Source organism: Sciurus carolinensis, chromosome 1 (genome assembly GCF_902686445.1).
Source record: "Sciurus carolinensis chromosome 1, mSciCar1.2, whole genome shotgun sequence".
Classification (NCBI taxonomy): Eukaryota; Metazoa; Chordata; class Mammalia; order Rodentia; family Sciuridae; genus Sciurus; species Sciurus carolinensis.
The window spans coordinates 111,258,328-111,275,727 of NC_062213.1; the positions used below are offsets into that span (position 1 = coordinate 111,258,328).

The window sequence follows — 17,400 nt, forward strand, 5'->3', positions numbered from 1 at the left end:
TCCCATTTAAATCATCATTGTCATCATCTCAACACAGGACATCAAAATGTGAGTGCTTCTCAAATACCCAAGTCCACACGTATGGCCCATTTTTATGATGAAGAAACCAAGATTCAAAAAGAGTATTACTTGAGGCAAAAGATGCCATTCAATCCAGGCTGCCTTATTTAACTTGTTGGTGACATATTTCCTGTCTCATACTTGTATCCTCCTAAGTAAGCTGCTTGATAACTTTGTTGAATAGGTGTCCTGAATTTACACGTTCTCCTAGGAAAGTCAGTAGCATCCAATTAACAATTGTTGAAAAACCTTATTTATGATGAATGAAAGTTGGTTGTCAAAGCTGGGGTCCACTGGACGCTAGAGAATGGATCCCCCTGGTAAGGCTAGAGGAAAAACTAACTTTGAGTTCAGCCTCCCTCTAGGCTGGAAATACCAGTCCCAGGTGCTCCCATCTCTCTGCCCAGTCTGCAGGCTATGATTAGGGGCCCTAATGGCCATAATGCCTCCAATGTGGTGTTTAAACCAATAAGGCTTCAGAGAAGTTACGGTATGTTTAATAATGGCTTAATGACTCCTTGTGAGATGCAAGGCTTCTGGTTCCTGTTTGGCCTTGATTTACAGCCCAACTCTGGCTGAGGACAGCCAAGAAACCCCCTCTAAGCCTACAACGGAAGAGGGAGGTGTTCACACCAGGCCTTTTGGATTCCTTTAAAAATTGAGAATTCAAATGAAATACAAATGATGTTTAACTCCCCACTCCTCTCTTGCTAGTCTCTGGGGCACTGAAAATATAAATGGTTTAACCTAGACCAAGGGTTCCTCAATCCGTGGGCAGTGATACAGGCCCTAGGGCCTTTTGGTATTTCTTCCCAAATTTTAGGTAGGGTAGAAGTCATTTCTCTTTTCAGAAATGCTAAACCATGTTGGGGCACAGTAGCATATACCACAAACCCAGTGACTCAGGAGGCTGGGGCAGGAGGATCACAAGTTTGAGGCCAGCCTGGGCAACTTAGTAAGAACTTGTCTCAAAAAAATAAGGAGTAGCTCAGTGGCAAAGTGCACCCTGATTGGTGGGAGGAACAGCTGGAGAAGAAAAAATGTCAAGTTACTGCCCTAATCCAATGCTTTCTTTTGACTGGGAATACCCAACTCTTAGCAGATGGGTTTCTACCCTGACCCCTCCATGATAACAGATCTGGAGCATCAGAGTCCTGGGGTCTGAGCTGCAGATAGCCCTTCTCCAGTTAGTCGCCAGACACTCTGAAAGTCACTCACTCTGCCTGTTGCTGAGGGGAACAATAGTTCTTTTGGTCCTACACCTGCTCCAAAGGCTGCTTCTGCCAGACCCTGTTCAGTCCTGAGCTGCACCTGGGAATCTCACTGTCTTCTCTGACCCTCTGTTCTGAAACTCACCAGAATATATAAAAAGACTCTGAGGCTGATTCTGTCCATTTCTATAGTCAGATGAGGACAGAGACTGGTCCAAGGCTGCATAGGCCCCACTTGCAACTTACAGCTGTTTCCACACAATGCCCCCAAATGACTCCTGTCTCTAAGAGGGCTCTAAGGGAAATATGCTGTGCTGGGAGCGACCTTTCTTTCCAGCTCTCAGTGAAAAAGAGCTAGGAAAAGGGGCAGCCCAACCCCTGCACCAGGCTCTCCACCCAGGGTGATGTCAGGAGACTAGGCCTAAAGGGGTTTGTTGGGAGCAGGGGTCTGCCCCTAGACTGCCTCATCCCTCCTGGACCAAGAGCCCGGCTGGGGTGAATATCAGGACCAAGGGTGCAGCTCTGAATGAGGGACTCACCCGGATGGGTAGACAAAAAGGATTCTGACCTCGAAAGAAAGCAGCCTTCCTTCTCTACTAATCAACTACTTGGGACACGGACTCGGGGTGAATCGGGGGGTTCCCGGGCTCCGAGGGGTTAAACCGCGCGGTGCCGCACGTGACGTGGATAGTTCCAGCATTAAGTCAGAGGAGCGGCCCCCTCCTCTGTACCCCCCCGCCCCCCGCGGCGCGCGCCGCTCCCGGGGGCTCCGCGCCCCCGAGCCCAGGTCCCTCCCCCTTGGCGGGCGCTCACAGGCCGCGCGGGTAGCGCGAGCCCCGGCGGCCTGTGAGCCCCGAGCCGGCATGGACCCTGAGCGCTGCACGCCCTTCGGCGTGGGGCCCGCACCGGGCCCCTACGGGACCACGGGGGACGATTCTCCAGGTCCCCAGGGGACTCCAGCCACTGCGCCTCACCTGCAGCCCGCGCCGCCCTGCGGCCCGCGGCTGACCCGTTTTCCGGCCTGCGGGCCCCTGGAGCCCTACCTCCCAGAGCCAGCCAAGCCGCCCGCCAAGTACCTGCAGGACCTCGGGCCCGGGCCGGCGCCCAACGGCGGCCACTTCTACGAGGGCCCAGCAGAAGGTAATGCGCGGCGCGGTGGTAGCGCGCAGCCCGACCCTCTCTCCTTCCCTACACTGGCCCACCCGGGCCTCCCTGCTTCTCCCTCCCGCTCGCTTATTTCTCAACTTTTTGCCCCTTTCGCCTTTGGCCACAGCTCCCTCAGAAGCCTGATTGCCCCTGGCCCGGGCTAGGCAAAGGCCAGTGCAGTGTGGGAGGCAAAGTCCCTGGTGGCCCCGGCGGCGGGAATGGGAGGCAGAAGGTCAAGGAGAGTGGAGCGGCTTCGGCCCGGGGGCTCTGTGGGGCCCGAAGGCAGGAAGGAGAAATTATATTTGTCCGAAGTTGGGCTGGAACTGCCGCCAACCCAGAAGCTAGGACTGGGCCGGGGGTCCGGGAACAACACTGAGCCCCGACGCTGGACGCTGGGAGAGAAGGCTTTTGTATCTGACTCCTTTTGAGGACGAAGAGCCTGGGCCTTGACCTGGAGTGGCCAAGCGGGTCTCAGCCGAGGGCTGTGGCCTGGCCTTGCTGGCCTTTTCTTCCCCGGCCCAGCCTCAGTGGGAAGGGCGCTGCTTATGAATTCTGCGCTTGGCAAAGTGACTATTGCTGGTGTCACAATGCGGGGACCATTCTCAAGACAGAGTAACTATGTTCTTATTTCTCAGACTAACCTGGCCTCCCCATCGTTTTGCACGGTGATGGCCGCTCTTCCCGTCTTGGCGTTCCGGCCCAGGATCCTCACCGTTGGGCTGTCGGGAACAGCCCTGGGCGGGCCTAAACCCTGGGCTCTTCGGGCTTCTGGGCCAGAGTACTATGTGCTAAGGAAAGGCCGATTGGGCCGTGCCGCCATCCAGGAACACGTCTAAATTGGTCTGCCGCCCCGCCGCCCACCACACCCGCTGACCTGCAGGACTCTCGGCGCCCACGCCTACCCCATCTATGCTGCCACATCCCGCAGCTGAGGCCCAGAGCTGGATCCTCCGGGATCCGCCCATCCCGCAACCGCCCGTGCCGTGCTGGCGCTTCCAGGGCCTCTACCAAGTGGCTGGGCAACTCGGACCTTCGTCCAGCCTGGGCGGTAGGAGTGTGTAGGGGAGGGCGGGGAGGTGTGTGGGGGTCAGTGGAGGAAATGAGCGAGTCCGCGTAGCTTCGTGTCTGTGCACTTTGAAAGAGGCTCTACTGATAAAAACCACAGTTGGGACTTAATGAGAAGCAGTTGGTCTGGCTCCTCTGATCCCTGCCAGACGGCGGCGGGCGCGCGGTGTCGAGAGCACCGCCAGGGACAGGTACCCGGTCTGGCTCCGCGCGCCCGCATGCAGCAGGAACCACCCTCCCGCCCGCGTCGCGCTATTTGCGCTGCATCCTGCGGAGAACGCACGGGTGGTTGGACAGCCCCGGCGCTGAGCTCCCTGCCGGGAAAGCTAGGGCGGAATAAACTGCTGGCAGGAACCCAGCAGCCTGGGATCCGACGGTAAGGATGCCGTTGACAACGAATTGCGGAGAAAGAAAGCCCCATAGTGTAAACAACTAAAAAAAGGGGGATGAGGGGAGAACTGAACAAAACAACGCAAGAGGGCTAGGAAGAGAGATAAACGGCAGACGGCGAACTGAGCAGAAGAACCGAAAGGAATAAATGAACGAACGAACGAAAAAAGCAGCAAGCGAAAGATCGGACGAAGCGGGTAAATGAGAAAGAGGGAAAGGACGGAGAGGGAGAGGACAGATAAAACGAAAGAAAACGGGGCATCCAGAAAGCGTAGAGTCGAACAAAATGGGAACAAGTGAGATAAGAAAATTAACAATTCAAGTTGAGCGGAGGATAGGCCAAACGAAAAGAAGGCGCGGCTGTGAGAAAGGGCAGAACCCTGACCGCTGCTTGCCTCCCCAGGCGTCTTGGCCCAGGCTCTGCGGGCGGCAAGGCAGCAGAGAGAACCTTGCGCGGTTGCTGGGGAGGGACAGTCCCAAGGGCTCAAGCCACACAATCTGTTTGGTGGTAAGTGTTGGGCGAAGGGGGATCCTGCCTTATTTCCCTGCTTTTAAAATACTGGACTCGGAGCGTTTCCAGTTCAGACCAGTGAGCGCAGCAGCTGCGCCCCATCTGCGATGTGATCTTTGCCGAGGCCACGCAGTTGCGCGCTTGGAAGCCTGGCTCACTGCGCTGGGCTCTCGCCTTGCACCCTCGCCCTGGAGGTCTCAGGTTGTCCCTTGCAGAGCGCCCAGTTCTTCTCTGAACCCTGGCTACTTCCTAGGGGTACCACCCTTGCGCCTTCCGCTCCTGGATGCTCTGAGGGCTGGGAAAGTGACCGGCGGTTCCTTCTTGCTGTTCGCCAATCTGTCCCCAAGCGTGGTTTTCTGACCTCGGAACGTGTCCTCTGATAATGACTCCTGCTGGACTTTTGCCCGCCGCGGCTGAGACCCTGAGGCCGAAGACCCAGCCGACCTTGGACGTGAAGGAAAGTCCCCAGTTCTTGGTCCCAGACTGAGACTTCTAAGCCAAGGCTGAGAATCTCTAGGGAGAATACCAAAGCCCCATCGGGGGCCTGCGTTTATGTCCACGCCAGTTTCCGCCAGAGCTACGGGAACCTAGGTCTCAGAAAACTCTGCGAATTGCCTAGGGACCCCAGAGCGGCGACAGGAAACAGCGCGGCGCAGAGCAAAAATTCAGCAAGAGGTGAAAGCCTGTGGTTGTTCCTGCCGCCACAACGGGACACCATCTGTCTGGACAGTAGGGCGATCAGTAGACATCCTCAAGAGGTGCTGCTTCTGTGCTGCATTGAAGGCCTGGAGGGAGCATCTAGTGGGCTCTGGTGTGAGGCAGGTGTGAGGTCCGGGTCCAGGGTCAGTGACAGAGAACTTTGGTTATCATGTTCACCCTGTTCACCCTGGCTCCTAGCCTTCACTCTGGACAAACTGCATGTGTGGTTCTGAGGTTGTGCAGGCAAAGGATACTGTGGATACTGAGCCTTGGGCTCAAAGTGTCCAACACTAGTACTCTCCCTCAGTCATCCAGTGTCTGGACCAGGTGCAGTGTCTCCTACACACACCTCAGATGTGTCCCCTTAACAGAGCAGCCTTTCCTGACAAGCTTAGATTCAAATTGCTGGCTTCCATTCCTGGGTAGCCTTTCCATGACTGCCACCTTCTATTTCTCTCTCTCTCTCTCTCTCTCTCTCTCTCTCTCTCTCTCTCTCACACACACACACACACACACACACACATACACATACTGTTTCTTTTTCTTTTCTTTCTTTTCTTCTTTTTTTATACTGGGGATTGAACCCAGGGGTGCTCTAACACTGAACTACATCCCCAGCGTTATTTATTTAGAGACAGGGTCTCACTCAGTCATCCAGACTGGCCTCAGATTTGCAATCCTCCTGCCTCAGCCTCCCCAGTAGCTGGAATTACAGGCATGTGCCTGGTCATTTATCCTATTTTTATCTGTTCTCTCCTGGACCTTGCTTCTCAGGAGGCTGCTCAGTGTTGTCTGATAAACTACCCTGTCTCCCAAAGAAGGGGAATGCTATGCTCTCCCTGGAATCCACTTGGCAGATCAATGGTTTCAGGGCAATGGCAATGAAAGGAGAGTAGTTCTTTGGTCCTTTGAGAGGACTGTAGACTGGGCAGGAATGGGAGGTGTCCTAGAGGCCAGTTGGCTTGGGCTCTTTCTTGGAGTAGCTGTTCTTAAAAAAAAAAAAAAAAAAAATTCTCCTACACTTTTATCCCTTGACCCTAACAGCTGGGTGGCTGAAGATCAGGAAAGTAAGTCCCAGGACCCCAGATCTGATCATTTCCTCTGGGCATGTCCTATTGGGTAGACAACCGAGGGTGCCAGAGGCAGATGAGCAGTCCCCAGAGCTTTGTGGAGATCTCCCCAGTGTTGTCAGTCCTCTCAGAACTCCTGCTCTGAGCTACTCTCACCCCTTTCCTGCCTGGAGTCAAGCATAGCCTCTCTGAGAACCCAAGACATCAAGACTCTTCCCTTTTGGGTCATTTTGAGGACCCACTGTGTGAGGGGTGTCCCCTTTCTAGTCTCCCTGCTTTCCCTGACCATTTTCAGTTATTAGATTCAAGTTCTGTGAGTTCTTCTTCCTAAACTTCTACCAAATGGAACTATCCCTAGAGCCAAAATATGTTTTCAAAGAGCAGAACATTTCTTCCCCTGGGTTCCTTCACCTGAGCTGTGAAGGAGAACTGGTGTCTGAACTGTTGCTGCAGTCTGGGCATAACAAAGGCCAAGCCCTGTCTGACTGTCCCAGGCCTCCAGGACACACATGGGGAGAGCTTATTTCAGAGCCTGGGTGGTCCTGAGAGTTCACAGATGACCTTCCAGCAGAGGAACTTGTCCACCAACATGCAGATAGGGGACTCCTTTGACCCAGATCCTGAGAAGCCCATCTCTCTGGTTATATCCCCCCACAACTGCAGCTATGACCCCTATCACCAAGTCCCCAGGAGGAAACTTGTATTTTGGTGCCAGTTAACTGGGCCTCCTGAGGGCCAGGCCCCCACTGGAGATGGGCCTGGGCCAGGGAAAGGGCGGCGTGAGTTAGTGGAGCGTCTTTGTGGCGTCGTGGCTGCAATCCCAGTGGACTCTTGAGGAGGGATTTCATGGGGACACTGCTGGGGGTCCTTGCCAGAGGGAGAGGGAGGGAGCGATCAGGGTGACCCATTTTTCACCATGCCTTGTCGGTCGGTCATGGTGGGGCTCGGCCAAGCTTCCTGAGTGAGGGTTAGCACGTCAGAGTGGGGCTGCTGGGAACTGTGCCCAGTCTGCAATTGAGCCCTCCCTGTTTGTTAATCGTAGGTCAGAAACTCCTGAGGAGGGAGGAGTAAGCATGACGAGAAAGATGGAAAAAGGGGCCTGTGCCCCACTGCAATACTGGTCCCCCACCTCTCCTTCTCCAAGATAGCCTATCTGGCCTCCATCTCTCCATTGTTGGAGCTTAAGTCCTTATCCAGACATCACAACTTTAGGAGAAACAGGCAATTTCCCTGTTCACATGGAACTATCCCAACTTGTCCCATCTTGTCCTTGACATAGCAGAGTTGGGGGATTTTATATTGACTTGGGACTTAGGGTTCAGAGAATGAGACCCAGCCAGCCCAGCCAAAGATGGTCTGAGCATCTCCATGCACTGCCTGCCTACCTGGTTCTGTGAGCAAAAAGGCATGGGAACCAAGGCCTGCAGAGTGAGGAACAAGGGAAACCTTCCTGGCAGGGGTGGGAGATGTCAACCACCCTGTCCTCACCCCCACCCCCATTCTTGGCCCTGCCAGGGTGGCAATGGCGCCAATCCTGGCACCTCCACACCCTGTGGGATGCACCACCACAGAGCACTTCCCCGAAATGAACCCCCCTCTGGCCCCAGCAGATCCGCCCAGACCACAGAGCACATGGTTCCCCAGGGCCCCCTCCCCAGCTGGAGGCTCAGCAGGCAGGCCTCTGAATGCCAGGCTCCCATGGAGGGTGGCTGCCGGGAGGAAGGGCAGGGAAGGGAAAGGCAGGGGGAGGCGGAGACTGGAGCGTCAATGTTCTTCCCCTCCCTCCATTCCACCCACAAAACCCCCGGTTCTGTTTCCATCCTCCTTTCTGTGTTTCCATTGCAGCTGAGGAGACAGCTTCCAAAGCCGCCAGCTTCCCCCAGCTGCCCTTGGACTGCCGAGGGGGCCCCAGAGACGGGTCCGCTAACTTACAAGGCTCCCCGGGCCCCTGCCTAGCCAGTCTACGTGTCCCTCTTTCCCCGGGACTCCCTGACTCCATGGAGTTAGCCAAGAACAAGAGCAAGAAGCGCCGTAACCGCACAACCTTCAGCACATTCCAGCTGGAGGAACTGGAGAAGGTCTTCCAGAAAACCCACTACCCTGATGTGTACGCCCGGGAGCAGCTGGCTCTGCGCACAGACCTGACCGAGGCTCGGGTTCAGGTGAGGGCACCATGGACGTTGGGCTCCCTGGCTGCCTCAGCCACTTGGACCATGGGCCAGACAGTGGAAGGGCTGGAAGAGGCAGCAATAGCACCTCACAGAACTGCCCCACCCAGGCCAGCCTAGCCTGGCCTTCTGGGGCTCACCCTCCATGCCCAACTTCCCTGTGATCACAGGTTCTTCCAGGCCAAGTCAAGGTTTATATGTGGGTGAGGGGATAATGGCCTCTTGGAGCCAAAAGAGCTGTATGGGAATCCTAACTCTGTCACTTACTAGATGCTCAGGTGATTTGGGGGCATGTGGTTGGATCTCAGTCTCAGTCTCCCTGGAAAAGGGAATGTTAGCAACAATTTAACCTTAGGATCCCAGGTGGAGCAGCATTGTAGAAGCAGTGCAGTTCCAAACACACGTCAGGGCTGCTCCCAAGGTAGCTGCCCAGAACAGGAATGTCTCTGCTAGGGGTGTCAGGGTCATTGTGAACCAGTCACCTTCAGCCCCTGCTAGCTCCCAGACCCTACCTAGGAGATCCTAGCTGGGAACCCTTCCACACCCCAGCAAACACTGCCCCATGGACTCGAGGTTCAGGGCTTCTGGGTTGGGGCTGTAGTCAGCTTCCCAAAGCAGGGAGCCTAGCCTGTGGGCAGGGTGGGTAGATACTGAGAAAGAGACAAGAGAAGGTACAATACAAGTCTGACCCAAAAGGAAGACGTTTGAACCTGCTTACTCACAGCAGGCTCCCTCATGTCAAGCAGAAGACTCTGGGAGGGGTGGGGTGGGGTTCTAGGGAAAGGTGAGGTGGCGGCTGCTCCAGTAGAAGAGTCTGCCTCCCCCACCAGGAAGCACTTAGCAGGGGCAAAGCTCATGCTTATCATGTCCTGCATGGGGCCCTTCCAGAGATTCTTTGAAGGTGCTGGTTTGGGGAACAGCATATGGGGTATGGCAGACCAATCTATAGAGGCCAACTGCCATTAAGCAGAGAAGACCTCACAGCTGGAACCAACATAGGAAAAGAGGGGCTTGGGCTATTTCTCCTTCTCTGCTGGGTCCTTTTGCTTCCTCGTTCCTCCCAGGTGGCACCTAACACAGACTTTCAGGACTGTTTCCCCAGGCTCTCCAGGGCCAGGGGTCATCAAAGAAAGTGTCCTGCATTCAAAACAAGCTTTCACAAGCTATGGGAATCCAGAACAGGGATCTCTTCTCTGAAGCATCTAAGCAGGCCTTGGGGTAGGCTCTGAATAGCTTTTCCCTACAGAGGTGCTTGGGGGGATGACACAAGCTCACTCCTCTTCTAGGCCTTTCAACCCTGGAAGGGTGCAGGGGTAGCCACGAGGCTCCCAGACCCAGTTCAAAAACTTCCCCAATGATCAAAGCTCTCCAGTAGGGATGTTCTCTCTGAAAGAAGCATGACATCCTCCCATAAATCCCACCCCATGGGGAGGAATAATAAGACCAGATAGTAGACAATGCACAGGGCAGGTCCAGAGCCCAAGTGGAGGTCCACAGTGGGAATTTTAGGGGGAAATGGGTGGTGAAACGGATGTAATTCCCAGTAAAGTTATCAGATTGGCTGGCTCCAGGCTCCTTCATTGGCTTGCAGGGAAGGGAGAGTACACAAAGGAAATCCAGCTGACTGGGCAGGTGACTGGCCTTCCCTGACCTGGGCCAGGCCTGCTCTGGGACTCTCTGCAACCTGGGAGTAAGGGGGTTAGGGCTGTGCACAGCCTCTTAAGTGTCAGGGCCCTGCCTGCCTGCATAAGGAAGAATGACCATGGGGAGCGGGGGCATGTGGGGACTATGAGGACTGGGACATTTCTCATCCTAGCCTGGACAGTTGGATTATTTAAACGCACACATGCACATGAGCATGCACGTATACACACACACACACACACACACACACACACACACCCCTTCTGTTGCAACCCACAACTAGATCTTTGGAAAGCAGCAGTTACTTGTTTCATTTTGTTTTGATATTACCCAAGCTCAGACACATATACTTGTTAAATTACAGAAGTAAAAAAACACATATGACATTACACATATATTATGTATACAGGGACTCAACAACAAATTCATCATAATCACAGATGTGCACAACACAGATATGCCACCCCTACCAAGAGTTCACAAATGAGTGGGAGAGAGATTCCCTAGCTTATGGTCAGAGAATGTGGTGAGCATGATGAGAAAGGGCAGGTGGAGGTGCCTAGCTTGGACATATGCTGGGGAGGCAGGTAGCCCAGGTAGGCAAAACCTAAGCCAAAGCAGCAAGGAGCAAGATCGCTGAGTGTCTTGAAGGAAGGCTATGGCCAGGGTTTGGCAAGCAACTGAGAATTCAGTGCTCTTGCCTGGGAGAACCAGAGTCTGTGGAGAGGGCGGGGCCAGTTTCAAGGGGCCTCGGTAAGGAGCTGGGCTCTGAGCCACAGTCTCTAGCAAGCTACTGAGAGTTTAAACAGGACCATGACCTGAGCAGGAACATCTTTATGATTCCTTGGATTCTGCCAGGTAGGTAGACTGGAAAAGGAGAACAGGCAGGGAGATTTGAACTCCAATACCCATGCACTGGGTCACCAGTGCCCTGGGACTCTGAGGTTCACAAACTCCCCTTGGGCCCTGAGCAGACACAGCCATGCTGCAGAACTAGAGAGCAACTTAGCATGAATGTTAGCTGAGGACCTACAGGGCTAGTAAACCCCCCTGGCTTGGGTCTCTCCCAGGCCCTTCCCAGGCTCCCCTGGCCCTGAAGACAATGTGGATTTACAAGCCTCCACAGCTCTTCCTCTACAGAACACAACTATCAGCTCTCTCCCCAGCAGGCTCTACTCCTGAGGGTTGCTCTAGCTCCCCCTCAACCCTTCCAACCTGCCCCTAGGTCTGGTTCCAGAATCGCAGAGCCAAGTGGCGGAAGCGTGAGCGTTATGGGAAGATGCAGGAGGGGCGAAACCCCTTCACGGCTGCCTATGACATCTCTGTGCTGCCCCGCACTGACAGTCACCCCCAGGTGAGACCTCAGCCCCACCCCAAGTCAGGGCCTGGTGGGGTCACCAGAGAGGACATGAGCTCTGACCCACAGAGACCTGGAACAGCATCAGGGCCATGTGATCTGGGCAAACCCCTTAACTTCCTCTGCAAATCAGACTCATGCATGCTCCTTGAGTAACACCTGAAGAGCACAGGATTCACAGAAAGAAATTTTGTTTTGAGAAGTGGTGGGCCTCCGGATGACAGTGGGTGTGGTGGTTAGCGGGGGCAGCTCTAGGCCAAATGGATGATTCTTGGGAAGATTCTGGGGTCCTAGGACAAAGGGAGAATAACTAGGGAAGGCAGGCAGCTCCCCAGGGCTGCTGGCTCATGGCCTTCCTTTTCCCTCTCTTTTCAGCTGCAGAGCTCCCTGTGGCCCAGTCCAGGGCCCGGGAGCCCAGGGGGCCCTTGCCTCGTGTCTCCGGAGGGCATCCCCTCCCCATGCATGTCCCCATACTCCCACTCCCATGGGAATGTGGCTGGCTTCATGGGGGTGCCAGCCTCCCCTGCAGCCCACCCTGGCATCTACTCCATCCACAGCTTTCCCCCTGCCCTGGGGGGCCACAGCTTTGAGCCCTCTCCGGATGGCGACTACAAGTCTCCAAGTCTCGTCTCGCTCAGGGTGAAGCCCAAGGAGCCGCCCAGCCTGCTGAACTGGACCACGTGATGGGTGGCATTGACATGTAACTGAGCTGCCCACCCCCATTTGTGTTCTCAGCTGCTCTGGGCCCACCCTGCCTGGACACCAGCGAGCACACACATCTGCCTCTAGGGGCCCTGGAGAGCAGCAGGGACCCTTAGTCCTGGCAGGGAACATGCTACAGGGTCTTTCCTTTTAGAGTAAGATGGGACTATCTAGGAGAAAGGGGCTTCCAAGAAGACTTGTGGCAGGACTCTTCCTGCTACAAATGGTCCCCTCACTCAAATTGGGCTGGAGGAAGGGACATTGCTCGGCCTACTCCAGTCTGTCCAAGTCCAGATGTTGCCTTTCCAGCCGAAAAGGCCTAACTGACTCTTCATTCAGGGAGCCCAGGAAAAGGGGAGCATACAGATTGAATTGGGAGGAGCTCGTGACACAGGGGAAACCAAAGAGTCTGTGGTTTGTGACAAAGGGGAAACCAGAGTCTAGGGTTGGCCTCATCTCTTCCACCAGGGTTGTGCCCCCAGTGTCTAGCTTGGAAGACAACATGAACGGAGCTGATCTTCCCTGCTCCATCCCCACTCCTGCCTGTGCCTGATCTCCCAACATGCTATGCAGTCTTCTCCAAAGGGCAGAAATTCCTCCAGAAACCACCAAATATTTGGATTTCCTTCCATGGGACCAGACCAGGGTTAAGCCATGGAAACCATGTTAGATGTTGGTCAGAATAAAACAGATTTCTATAGCCTCTGAGCCCCTGGGATCTCAACCCCCATTTTTGTAAAGATACTTTTGTAAACAAAACAAGTGCTGCCTAGCATTGTGATAAAAGTGGTGGTGTTTTTTGTATTATGGGACAGTGTATATCTAGGACTTGGCACTCGGTTGCTCTTGGGCTGATCTGTGTCTAGAATCCTGGAGCCCAGGGGAAAGTGGGCCTGCTGCAGAGCCCTCAAGAATGATGAATGGCATGCCAGGCCCTGTCACCTGCACATGGTCTCTGGTGGCTTTGGTGGGTGCTGGGAGGCAGGGAAATCTGGGGGTGGGAAAGGAAGCAAAAAGTCGAGATAAGTGTGTGGCTGAACTGACAATGGAGGGGACAATGAAAGAACAGGGTGCCCATTGAGGGCTCTGAGCTCTGGGGTCTGGGACCCCGGAGTGCTGGGGGTGGGGCAGCTGCCTCTCCCAGATGCCCCAGAAACACGTCTGAGCTCTGGGGCAGAGACAAAAGCCAGAACTCTTTCTTGTGGTTTCAGAGTATTACCCATTCTATCCTTCAACCCCACTTTCTGCCTTATCTCTGAAGCCTGAAAGGCAGGAAAAAAGCAAGCCTGGCCCTCCTACCCTCCCAGTAAACACAACCACATTGCTCAGAAGAATTCCACCTCAGACACAACCCAACCACCCCCACCCCACGCCTCATCTTTCAGGCACAGAGAAACCCAAGCACACAGGCTCATGAGTGCTGTGCCTATTCCCAAACAGGGAGCAAGTCTCCCCATCAGATCAGATTTCCTGGCCAAGAGAGTAACTATGATGAGGCCACGCATCCCCAGAGGAGCCAGAGCCAATGTTTTCCCTCTTCTCCCTTTCTTTCCCTAGCTCCTGGTGACTTCTTTCCTCTCTGTCTAGCCACCAGCAGGTGGAGGGGACGATCAGAAAGGGTAGCATCAGGGCAGGAGGGAGAAGCTCCTCCAGCTACCTCCATGAACCTCCTACACCTTCACACTCTGGTCAGTAATGGAACTGGGGCTTGAGCCTCCTCCTCTTGACTCTAGGGCTCACACCACTGCACTCGAAGTTTCTTCACCCACAGAGTGGTCAGCAAAGGTTTGGACCTTTTGCTTCAAAAAAAGTCAGAGAATGGGGCTGGGGGCATAACTCAGTTGGTAGAGTGCCTGCCTCACAAGCACAAGGCCCTGGGTTCAATTCCCAGCACCCCAAAAAAAAAAAAAAAAAAAAAAAAAAGTCGGAGAACTGCAAAGAAATTGTTTTTTTCTACAAACAATTGTTGAGGTTCTACTCTGTGCCAGGCATTGTGCTGCGCCAGAGACAGAACAATGATTGAGAAAAACATGATTCCCTCTTCCTCAACTTAAAAAGATGGAGGGAAGGAAGAAGGAATCTGTGAAACTTAAGAAAAGGAAGCTGAAGTAGAGACAAGACAGAAGGAAAGAAAGTCAAGCCTGAGATGAAGGCAGCAAGAGTAGTACAGAGGCAGGCAGAGGCCACGGGCAGAGGCCAGAGAGGGCCCATGTTGTAGGGCGGCCTGCTGGGGGAGGGCACAGGGAGGCCAGAGACCGGCTACTGGCTCCCATCCAGGGGCATCTGCCCACAGCTCATATTTTTCTGTCCAGTGACAGCTAAATGAAGAGAAAGCTAACTTTACAACCGCCCACTTCACACATAATGAATATGAATGGGTATCCCGGAGCCTGTTCCGTAGGATTATCTGTGAGCTGACGGGTCCTCCCACTGACTGGGCCATCCCAGCCGCCTGTCCCTTGGCTGGGTCAGGGGCAGCCCTTCCACCTGCTTCCCATTAGCTCTGTTTCCCTCCTCCCCCACACCCCTTAGATACAGCCCTCAGGTCCTCCAGATGCCCCTGCCCCCAGCCTCACTTCAGAGGTGACCGGAGATCTTAGCTTAGGCCAGGCTTGGGCTCCACTCACTCTTGGGACAAGGAAGGGGAAGCGGCCCCACCTGGAATCCCAAAGTTAGGAGAGCAGCTAGGCTCAACCTCCCTTTGCTGAAGTTCTTCTTTGCCCCATTGAGAACCACCCCACAAGATTCAGACCTTTAATCTCAGTCCTTGCAGGGGCATGGATGCCAAGTCAGGACTGGAGGGTTCTAGCCATGGAGTCCATCAGTCCAGGCTTCTTGATTCAGCAGGGCACTAGGAAATGCTTCAAGGGGCATTCAGTCCTCCTTCCACCTTCCAGCCCTTACAAATCAACCTGAATTACAACCCCAAAGTGTGGACCCTCTGCAGCATGAACAGAGCCCCAGCATGGCCAGAACTGGGCAGACATTTTCCTGCCCCAGCAGAGGGAGGGAACCTTACCCCTGCCCCAGCCTCTTTGATGGCTAAGCCTAGTCATCTCCACCAGGAGGACAATAAGCACAATGCATCTGTGCCCAGAGCCCCTCCCTTTCCATTCAAAGCCTGAAGACCCCAGTCTCTCCTCCAGGAGGACACTGGCTAGAATCACAGGGATCTTCAAATGTCTATCTCTGTCCCATAAGTGTCCTATTCACCTGGACATCCAGGACACCTAGCACAGAGCCTTGCCCAGAGCAGGTCTTCGAGTTATGACAGCAGGGATGCCAGCTATGGCTGGCTCTTTTGAGAGGCCTCGACTCAGAGCAGTGAGCTAGGATAGGGTATATGAGGAGCCTAAGACACAGTTCTGATCTTCAAGATTTGGTTCTGGTCCTGGAAGGGGATTTATCTTCTAGGGAACACAGAAAATGGATGCAAATTCATAGGATACTTGTGCAAGGGCCATTAGCCATGCTAACAACTGATACCAATTATCATTGTCCCTTACCAGCCAGGTATGTGGGTCCATTACCCAGTCTTATGTAGCTCTCACCACAGAACTATTATGAAACCAAGTTTCACAGCTGAGCCAACTGAAACTTAGAGCTTGATTAGTTCAAGGCTTCTCAGCAAGTAAATGTCAAGAGCCTGGATTGAAAGTCCGGGCTGTCTCACTCCCAAAGGGAGCAAATCCCTTATTTTATAGCAGCAGCATGAGGCTGACCACACCAAGTGCCACATGAATACAGCAGTCACAGAAACTGAGTGGTCAGTTCATTAGAGGACAGATAAGAAGTCAGCCTTGAGGGAGATAAACCCAGTAGGTGTGACAGGAACAGCTGACACAGAAGTCCTCTGAGAGAAAGAAGTTAAGGTTCAGAAGGTAAAAGAAAGGAAGAAGAAAAAAAAAAAAAAAAAAAGGTAGCAGCAACCCCGGAGTCACCTTGAGGGCATATTCAGTGCAAACCAGAAGATAGAACAAGTCTATGGCTAGATGACCTAGTTAGGTCATAAAGCCAGGGACATCTGTCACAAATCTTCTGTGTAGGGACCATGCTAGAGCAACTACTAAGTACTAGCTGAGGAGAACAAATGGGCACACTGGTGCAAAGTGCAGGGGAGAACAATGATTAATGGAAAGAGGAACACATGTATATTGCAGGCACCTGGGTATAAGCCCTGGCTCTAGTCCTTTTAAGACCTTGGGCAAGTTCTTTACCCTTTCTGTGCCATGGTCCTCTCATCTGCACAACAGGGATTGCAATGGTATTTCCCTTTCAGGCTTATTTTAAGAAATGGATATTCTGCATAAAGTGTTTAGAACAGTAGGTGGCACATAGTAAATACTCAGTATCTGCTGAAAACTAAGTAGAAAAATGTACCTTCAACAAGCATCTAATATTGTGTCTGGCATTTGTTTGGCCTCCAGTGAGCAGTACTCTTATGATTAATGAGGGACAGTCCCATCCTCAAGGGGATGTAAGCCTCAAGTAATCTGACCCTCTGTGGATGAAGGAGCACTGGACCCCAAGTTGGGTTAGCAATAAACAAGAGTCTATGTTAACTCAACCATTTATCAAGGGCTTTGTATACCCTGCCTATCTCATCTCCCTGCTGGGATATAATGACTGGGTGGCTCCAAAAGATTTCTGCACAAGAACCCAGGTTCAACCTACCACTAACAAATTCTGCAGCTGTGAGAAACCCCTTGCCCTCACTGGGCCAATGCCTGGGCCTACACATGAAGGGATTCATTTGCTCAGGTTTGACAGTCCTGTTTTTTTCTGCAGGTTAGAAGAGAAATGGGAAGTCAACAGAGAAGGGGACCAAAGCTTCAGTCCAGGCAGTTTCAATGACCTGGATGCATGCTGGAGTAAGAATGTGAAAAATCTATCTTCACCACACGGAAATCTCAAGATACACACTTCCTATCCTGGCAAAAAATCCATCATACACCCAAGAATAGTGTCAAACTTCTTTATCCTATGCAAGTTCCTTTGGGAAAAAGTGCCAAACACTCACAGAGACTTCTCATCCCAAAGGCTGTGTGACCCTCGAGTGCACTGCTGGTTTCTGCTGGGCTGGTCCTAAACATGCTGCAAGGCAAGGCCCATCCTGAGTCTCAGCAGGACCCAGGCCCAGTAGGCACTGAACCTAAGTACCAACAGAGGGGACTTTCTCTGTAGAATGTTTCCTTTATCAGTCAAGACCCCTTTGGAGATTTAAGGACTCAGACTGCTTACAGGTAAGATAAAGGACCTTCTAGCAATTCTGAAAAGGAAACAGTCACTGCACCAGTATGAAAATGGTAATATCCACTAAGGCAGAGGCTGAAAGTGGAGAGAGGTAAAGCCAGATTTGATCAGGGATTTGAGAACA

The 17,400-nt window shown here is 53.3% G+C and overlaps 1 protein-coding gene across 1 annotated transcript; it reads left to right on the forward strand.

The window, feature by feature from the left end:
- The first annotated feature begins 2,114 nt into the window (after window positions 1-2,114).
- Window positions 2,115-12,803, forward strand: Alx3 (ALX homeobox 3). The gene is made up of 4 exons (XM_047559890.1): window positions 2,115-2,411; window positions 7,998-8,314; window positions 11,190-11,318; window positions 11,697-12,803. The coding sequence occupies exons 1-4, from the start codon at window positions 2,135-2,137 to the stop codon at window positions 12,003-12,005; spliced, it is 1,032 nt and encodes a 343-aa protein (XP_047415846.1). The 5' UTR covers window positions 2,115-2,134; the 3' UTR covers window positions 12,006-12,803.
- Window positions 12,804-17,400: the final 4,597 nt, after the last annotated feature.